The 9384-nt window shown below is 35.2% G+C and overlaps 1 protein-coding gene across 1 annotated transcript in view; it reads left to right on the top strand.

Annotated features, from left to right (window-relative positions):
* The window catches only part of TENM2 (teneurin transmembrane protein 2), a gene marked incomplete at its 5' end in the record, with an annotated part of 346728 nt that overhangs the window by 331661 nt on the left and 5683 nt on the right, over positions 1 to 9384 (top strand). Inside the window, 3 exons of the mRNA XM_015819334.1 lie at positions 881 to 1177; positions 2349 to 3963; positions 7906 to 8036. Coding sequence (XP_015674820.1) covers positions 881 to 1177; positions 2349 to 3963; positions 7906 to 8036 — 2043 coding nt within the window. The remainder of the gene's footprint in view (positions 1 to 880; positions 1178 to 2348; positions 3964 to 7905; positions 8037 to 9384) is intronic.

Raw genomic sequence — 9384 nt, 5'->3', positions numbered from 1 at the left:
TTTCTCACTAGTTTGTTCTATATTGGGGCCTAATTCTTCTGAAAATTTGTTGAGAATTCAATTGTATTTAAATCTTTGAGTTTATTTTCTGCCTAGGTCAGAAAAAAAGTCTTATTGGTTTATAAAAGTAAGTTATATTTTATTAATATGTGTACCATAATGCATATTTTTTAAAAATTAGCAGCCTCACTAGGAAAAATTTTTTAAGTTGTCTTTGTCAAATTATTCACCCACCTTTAAAGTTAGCAGTTAAGGCTTTTCACACAGATTATTAATTCTGCAAAACATTTTTAGCAGTAGTTCCATAGGATTTATAACTAGAATTCAAAGACTATCTTGTTCATCCCGATTGCTGACTGTTTAATCTGTATTTGTATTATGTTCTAATATTTCTGTGATCTGATTTTACTCAGTTTTTTTAAACTTTATTGTACTGAGCTAAAGGTTTATCTTTAAATAGATATGTTTATTTATATTAATGCATTTATCTACTAGTTATTATCCTTATATTAAAAACTTTTTCTCAAATTTGCACTGAATACAAATTATTCAGCATTAATTGCTTGCTTTGTTCCATTGTACAGTATATTGAGATGAAAATAACACAGTCTTAAAGTCACCGGGAACTGAATACAGTGGGACCTACTTCTGAGCTAAAAATATTTATTGCACTCTTGTATGGAAAGAATTCGTTTGAAGAAAAGACCAATATGTTGGTAGACACAATTTTAAGGTGTGACTGAATTTTTCTACAGGGAAAAAACAAGAATAGCTTTCCGCAGAAACCAGCGGAATTTAATCAATCCTACCAAATGCTTCTTCTGTGATATATATATATAGTGTAGCACTATCTTAATGTTAATAATTTTGCTTTAATTAGGTCCATGGAAGAAATTTGCTGTCGATTGATTATGATCGGAACATTCGTACAGAGAAAATATACGATGATCACCGGAAGTTTACACTTCGTATTATTTACGATCAGCTTGGACGCCCTTTTCTCTGGCTACCCAGCAGTGGACTTGCTGCTGTGAATGTCTCTTATTTTTCAAATGGACGATTGGCTGGGCTTCAGCGTGGTGCCATGAGTGAAAGAACAGAGATTGACAAACAAGGCAGGATTATTGCTCGCATGTTTGCTGATGGAAAAGTGTGGAGTTATACATACTTAGAAAAAGTAGGTAATTGTTGGTATGACCTACAGTCCTGCATTAACTGAAGTTTGGGATTTACTGACGCCGGCATACATATCTATACATCAAACAATCCAAAAATCATAATTGAGGTGCCTTTGTAATTTTAAGAACTTAAGCAGAGTATTCATTCCTAAATGCTAGATATAAGCTAATGCTAGCACAGACAACTACTGATCAATGCGCTGTACCTTCAATCTTAGGACTAAACTTAAATAATTTGTGCCCATCCTATTTTTGAATTATTTGCTTCTCCTTTTTGCCTAGTTCTGAAGAACTCAGCTGCACATTCTTTTGATTGGTTTGTGGGTAAAAAAAAAAAAGATTGTTTGAGTATGAATTCTTTTAGATAGACATGCAGACTGATTAATCCAATGGAGTTTAACATTTAATGAATATGTTTAAAACTGTAACTTTTAATATCTCTGCAATGTTATGAAATAGACAACATCAAATAATTATATAAGCTAAAATACTCCTTGGAATACAAATCCTTTGATTCTGGTTTAAAATGAAGTGAGGTCAGTTCTTACAAGAAGCAGCTTCTTTTTAAGAACTGGAAGAAATCCCATTTTAAGAATCGTTTGCCACAAAATCAGATTTTTTTGAGCCAACAGGCAGTGAGTAACCCTTACTTATGAGCTTTGCTAATTAAATTTCAGTGAGGTAACTCATTGTGTGATCAAACTTTTCAGGTTCTATGTGTGCCTTTGCAATGAATTGCAAGTCTTTTTATGGTAAAAAAAATCACAGTAAATCCAACACACTCTTACAGGTGTGCTTAATATTGTGGCATTCTTTAGTGTAATATCAGCATAGTGTACAACATAGTATAGTGCCTGCATACAATTATCCTAGCAAGCAAACCAATTAGTGAAAATGAAGTCAATATGGAGTTTAACATTTCTTTATAAGCTAGTGGTATAGAAGAGAAGATGATGCACTATTATTTATTTTATAGTTGTGAATCAATTTTTGGGGGTTGCCCTCCCAAATTAATTAATAGCCATATACATTAAAATGTTTATAGCAGCAATAGCTGTAATTGTCATGTATAAGAAGGAATCCTTAATGATTTGTGTTGTATTGTGATACCCGTCTTATATATTTTTGATTTAAAAAAACCCATAAAATATGATTTTGTTTTTTCAATAGTCTATGGTGCTACTCCTTCAAAGTCAGCGGCAGTACATCTTTGAATATGACTCTTCAGATCGGCTGCATGCTGTCACTATGCCAAGTATAGCTCGACACAGCATGAGCACTCACACCTCAATCGGCTATATTCGAAATATTTATAACCCACCTGAAAGTAATGCTTCAGTGATTTTTGATTACAGCGATGATGGAAGGATTTTGAAAACATCTTTTTTAGGAACTGGTCGGCAAGTTTTCTACAAATACGGGAAGTTATCCAAGTTGTCGGAGATTGTGTATGACTGCACAGCAGTGACTTTTGGATATGATGAAACTACTGGAGTTCTGAAGATGGTCAACCTACAGAGTGGGGGCTTTTCTTGCACCATCCGCTATCGTAAAATTGGCCCTCTGGTTGACAAACAGATTTACAGATTCTCTGAAGAAGGTATGGTCAATGCTAGGTTTGATTATACCTATCATGATAATAGTTTTCGAATAGCTAGCATCAAGCCTATAATAAGTGAGATCCCTCTTCCAGTTGACCTCTATCGTTATGATGAAATCTCAGGCAAAGTAGAGCACTTTGGCAAATTTGGGGTAATCTATTATGATATAAATCAAATAATCACTACGGCTGTAATGACACTGAGCAAACATTTTGATACACACGGACGGATTAAAGAAGTTCAGTATGAAATGTTCCGATCACTCATGTATTGGATGACAGTGCAATATGACAGCATGGGAAGGGTAACTAAGAGAGAATTAAAGCTTGGGCCTTATGCCAATACAACTAAATATACATATGATTATGATGGAGACGGGCAGCTCCAGAGTGTGGCAGTCAATGACAGACCAAACTGGCGTTACAGTTATGATCTAAATGGCAACTTGCATCTCTTGAATCCTGGGAACAGTATCCGATTGATGCCACTGCGCTATGATCTAAGAGATAGAATTACACGACTAGGTGATATGCAGTATAAAATTGATGATGATGGTTTTCTGTGTCAAAGAGGTTCTGACATATTTGAGTACAATTCCAAGGGCCTCTTAACAAGAGCTTATAATAAAGCAAATGGATGGAGTGTTCAATACCGTTACGATGGATTAGGAAGACGAGCTTCTTACAAAACTAACTTGGGACATCACCTTCAATATTTTTATGCTGACCTTCACAACCCAACTAGGATAACACACGTGTATAACCACTCAAATTCAGAAATTACCTCTCTGTACTATGATCTGCAAGGTCATCTTTTTGCAATGGAAAGCAGCAATGGAGAAGAATATTATGTTGCCTCGGATAATACGGGTACACCACTGGCAGTTTTCAGTATCAACGGTCTAATGATCAAGCAACTGCAGTACACAGCCTATGGGGAGATCTATCATGATTCTAATCCTGACTTCCAAATAGTCATTGGATTTCATGGAGGGCTATATGATCCCTTAACAAAACTGGTCCATTTTACTCAAAGAGATTATGATGTTTTGGCTGGACGTTGGACCTCTCCTGATTATACAATGTGGAACAATGTTGGTAAGGAACCTGCCCCATTCAACTTGTATATGTTCAAGAGCAACAATCCTCTCAGCAATGAACTGGATTTAAAGAACTATGTGACAGGTGAGAAATAATTAATAGTCTGGAAATCTAAGGAACGTTGTAAAAAAGATGTAAGAATGCTATTTTGCTCTTAGGAAACTCATTTAATATCAAGTACAGACTCAAAATTCTTCATTTTGAGCAGATTTGGAAGAAGATTGCACTGTTTAATAAACCAACTCCTTTGTTTTTGAACAATGATAATGTAATCCTGCATTTGGTTCTGTGGGTTTAAGATCAGCTAAAAACAGTTGGACTTAAGCACACATGATTATATGTATTTTTTTTAAAAAAAGTAATACACAAGTATTAGATACGCATCAAGATATTCCCATGTAATCAGGTAGAATTACATGGGATTATCTTCTGGATTGAGCAGAAGAATCACATTTCATGTATGTGAATTAACCTTAGCAACGTAAAATGCTAAAAGTTAGGAGGTTTTATAAACATACTTTGCACCAATTTGCACATGCAATCCTGTTGCTTCTTCTGTTATGTACAGCCATTTAATTCAGGGGGATTTAGCAATGCTTTGAGATAAATTATATTGTAAGGAGTTAGCATATGGTTCAATGTTTGTCAGCCAGTGGTTTGTATACCATTAGTGATAGGTTGCAGTGTTCTGGGTAGGAGTTGATTTGCCCAACTTCCCCAACTGAGAAAGAAGAGAGCAGGGAAAGTGGTCAGAGCTGACAGCTTTTATTGAAGGTGCAAAAACAAAAGGAAATTCTAAACTCTGGGTTAAGCTCAAAGATTTGAATTCAATAACAAAAATAAAATGAAATGATGTGTTTTTCTCTATTATTTGGAAACATTTTTTGGTTTGGATTTAGACTCTGAAAATAACTGTGGGTAATTTCCAGTTTAGTTTTTAATCAAAATCAAAATCAAATCTCTATACCCAGGTCACAGCAAGCAAGCATACTATTCAGTTCAGCTAGCAAAAGTATAGCTTGATATTTATTTGTTAAATATTAGTAAACATCAAAATCATTTACTGGCAAAACAGAATAAAAGGCAGGCGTAGCAGGAACAGAAAGATGAACAATGGGTAAGAGGGGAAAAAAGGGCAAAGGACTTAATATCAACCATCTATATTATCTATATTTCTATTAAAAGGCACAAAACTTTCCAGGGCCGCTGGAAACAATACTGGTAATAAGCATGGAGAGTCTCAAAGGAAACGGCCTTTGTTCATTTCAGCCGTAGCCCCTTTTTATGTACATAGAAGCAGAATAAAGTAAGACACCAATTGAAGTCTCCTTTATTCTGCACTATGAAGAAAAGAATTTGGTTGGACAAAGATGATGTATCCAACAACAGGAACACTTTCCCCATTTCAATGGTCTTCAAATTAGCATAACTGATAAATAATGTATGTTTACAGAAGTCCTGTAAACAGATATGCCCTCTCAGGGGGGGGGAATGAGTTTTTATGCTACCATGTTGATAAGGTTCCAAGTCCCTGTTAGGGTGGTTGTTGGGACTTTATTTGCAAATAAAATGATGGAAGAAAGAGAAACTAAGTAGTGACTATAATGAAAATGAAATTTATCCACATCCTAAAGCAGATCAGGGATCAAATCAAGCTGGTAAGAATCTGTATTGGTAGAGTAAAGTGCCTTTGGTCTGAACTGAAACTCACTCAAGGCTACTATAGCTATTGCATAGTCCAGAGACTAGTAATGCTTTTAGGTATGGACATTTCCCTACCCAAAAACTGATTCACAGAATAACAGAGTTGGGAGGGAGAAGCAGGACACCCTATATCATGTCAGACACATGGTTGTTCAATCGCTTCTTAAAAATCTCCAGTGTTGGAGCACCACAGGCAAGTCCTTCCACTGATTAATTGTTCTAACTTTCAGAAAATTTCTCCTTAGCTCTAGGTTGCTTCTCTCCTTGGTTAGTTTCCATCCATTGCTTCTTGTCTTGCCTTCAGGTGCTTTGGAAAATAGCTTGACTCCCTCTTCTTTGTGGCAACCCCTGAGATATTGGAACAATGCTATCACGTCACCTCTAGTCCTTCTCTTCATTAAACTAGACATATCCAATTCTTGCGACTCTTCTTCATAAATTTTAACCTCCAGTCCCCCAATCATAGTTAAACAAATTTAAAATGGGCTATTTTTTTTTTTACAAGCTCACATCTGAGATCTCACATATTTGCAAGAGTGAATAATTTATTGAAATAGTTTCCATGATATTTATTTATAAATAGATAATACACTTTTATTTTAATTTGAGTACATATGGACACTAATTTCCCAATGCCAGCTGTCATGCCAAAATGGGGAAGGCTTTCTTAAAATTTAAAATAATGTTTCCTCCCACATGTCATGTAAATATTCTACTCTGTTGGTATTAATTTGCCACTTAGTGCTAAGTTATTTAGGAGTGCTTCCAAAGAAAAGAAATTAACAGCTATTCAATAAAACTTTTTTCAGAACAGAATGTGGTACATGTCATAATTTTTTTGAAGAAAAAGAAGTATTCCCATTCTACTGTAATTTACAAAAACTTTAAATATTAGGCAAAATGAATTATATTTCAAAAAAGTTAAAACATAAATTATCAGAGTTGGGGAAATCTTTAATATGAATTGTATCCTCCATGGTGTCTAGGATATTGTCTTCTAAGAGAGTACATATACATATATGTATACATATACATATACATACATGCATACACACACACACACACACACTTATATATCCCAAAAATCTTGAGTCAAATTCTACCAGCCTATGATGAGGCAGCTGCAACCGAAGCATTGTGTGAAAATGGAATGAAAAAGATTAAGAAATCTGTCCAACAAATGTTTTTTGGTGCTTCCCCAAAGAAGAACAAGCTATACTTAACATCCATTTTGGCCATCCTGGCTGAAAATTATGGAAACTATCCAACACATCTAGAGGGAATCAGGCTGGGATAGTTAGTTGGTCAACATGTTTTCTTAACTAATACTTCTTATAGCTTTCCATAAAACTACTGTTTCCTTGACCCCAAATTATTAATCTGGCCTTATTGCTTTTTCTTCTCCTTTTGCCATGGCCTTCCATACCCAACCCATGGTGACATCTGACACCCTTTTGCCAAGAAAGGAAACTCTTCCTTTCCTTATGCAAAGCAGAACATGAATCCTGAAAAAGGCTCTGCTGTTCTCCTTCCTTCCTTTTATTTCCTATTAGAATAGCTGAAATTGAAAAAAAAAATGAAATACAGACAGTCCTCGACTTACGGCAGTTTGTTTAGTGACCAAAGTTACAACAGCACTGAAAAAGGGACTTATGACCGTTTTTCACCCTATGATTTTTGCAGCATCACCAAAGTCACATGATCAAAATTCAGACGCTTGGCAACTGACTCATATTTATGACGGCTGCAGTGTCCCAGGGTCATGTGGTCCCCTTTTGTGACCTTCTGACAAGCAAAGTCAATGGGGAAGCCAGATTCACTTAACAACCACGTTACTAGCTTAATAACTGCAGTGATTCACTTAACAACTGTGGCAATAATGGTTGTAAAATAGGGCAAATCTCAGTTAACAAATATTTCACTTAGCAACATAAATTTTGGGCTCAATTGTGGTCGTAAGTCAAGGTCTACATGTACTGTACCATAGATACTAGAATGCAATAAATAATGTTTTACATATTTATTGATGGGGGCGATAGCCATAGCATACTTTTTCTTTCCTTTGTGATGATTTTCTATTTAAAAAGCATGCTAAGCATTTTACTTGCCAAAACTCAGAAAAGCTTCTCTGATCAATGCTCTGCTTCTTTGTAGCAATGACGCAATATCTACCGTTTTACTTTTTGGAACACTTTTATCATCCCAATTGTCAAGAAAAATGCTTCATATCCCATCCTGGCTTTATAAGTAAGCCCGGACTCAATTTTACTACTGCTTACTAGCCATCTTCACCTTTCATAAATGTGCTTATTTAATTCTTAGATGTGAAAAGCTGGCTAGTGATGTTTGGCTTTCAACTCAGCAACATTATACCCGGCTTCCCAAGAGCAAAAATGTACTTCGTCCCACCTCCTTATGAACTGTCGGAATCGCAGGCCTGTGAACGTGGTCAGGTAAGCAGCGGCTTTCTGCAGCTACACAGTTTTCTTTACCATTACATTTTGGGGTTGCAATCTAGGGGTGCTTTGCAAATGTCATAGGCATTTTTAATTTTTGTAGAATTTAAAGACCTTTCAAGATATGATAACAAACCCGTCTTGTATCCATTCCTTAAAATCAGGAGAATGGGAAGAATGCACTGATCATGCCAATGCTTTTTGTGAAAGGGATATTTGAATGCTTCGCCTGGCCCTGTTGTTTTGTAAAGTTAACAATAACAAGCACAGCTGATATATGAGTAAAACTAGTGAAACATAGATGGATAGGATTGAATCAGCTGGATAGTTTTNCAATAAAAAACAATTAAACATAAGTAAACACAATAGGAATTATAAGCCCCCCACCCCCACCCCGACTTCCCAAACCAAATCCCAGGATAATATTCATATAAAAGTAAACATATACTAATATCTCTAACTCCGCAATATATCTTAATACACAAGAAAATAAAAAAAGTAAACAAAATCATAATAAAGAAAAGTCTAAAAAACCTAAATTCTATTCTACCACATTATACTTCCACAGTTAAAATACAAAAAATCTAGAAACCTAAATTATATTCTACCACACCATGTTTCTTCTGAATATAAACAATCCATCTTCTCCATATTGATAAAAATTGTTCATTCGAGTGGCTCTTCAAAAAAGCCGAAATCTTTGCCATTTCAGCAAGATAGGAAACTTTCAATCTCCAGTCTCCCATTGTAGGCAAAATTGGACTCTTCCAATTCTGGGCTATCAACAAACGAGCAGCAGTTAAACAATAAAGCATCAGATTTGTTTCTTTTACATCTAGGTCTTGCACAATACCTAGAAGGAACAACTGTGGGAGAAATATAATCCTTTTTTTAAAAATTTGCTGTAAGTTCCACCACAGTTGTATCCAAAAAGCCTTGATAACCCTACAAGTCCACCACATATGAAAAAAAGTTGCATCTGGATGTCCACATCTCCAACACGATTCAAGTCTCTTTGCCATTCTTTCAAGTTAAGTTCATTTTTAAGAATAGGTATCATCTGAAATAAAAAAAGAAACTTAGGCAGGATATTCATTTTAATGGCAGCTATACGACCCAGCAGGGAGAGCTGTAGTTTTTTCCACATTAATAAGTCCTTTTGTACCATTTTCCACAATCTTTCATAATTATTCTGGTACAGTTTCGCATTAGAAGATGACACAAAAATTCCCAAATATTTAACTTTATTAACCACTTCAAATCCTGACATTTGCGTAAGTTGATCTTTATCTCTTGCAATCATATTCTTTGTAAGAATTTTAGTCTTATTCACATTAATTTTGAA

This window comes from Protobothrops mucrosquamatus, unplaced genomic scaffold (assembly GCF_001527695.2).
Source record: "Protobothrops mucrosquamatus isolate PMUCROS unplaced genomic scaffold, P.Mucros_1.0 scaffold898, whole genome shotgun sequence".
In the NCBI taxonomy this organism is placed as follows: domain Eukaryota; kingdom Metazoa; phylum Chordata; class Lepidosauria; order Squamata; family Viperidae; genus Protobothrops; species Protobothrops mucrosquamatus.
This window is presented reverse-complemented; position numbering and strand designations above follow the sequence as displayed.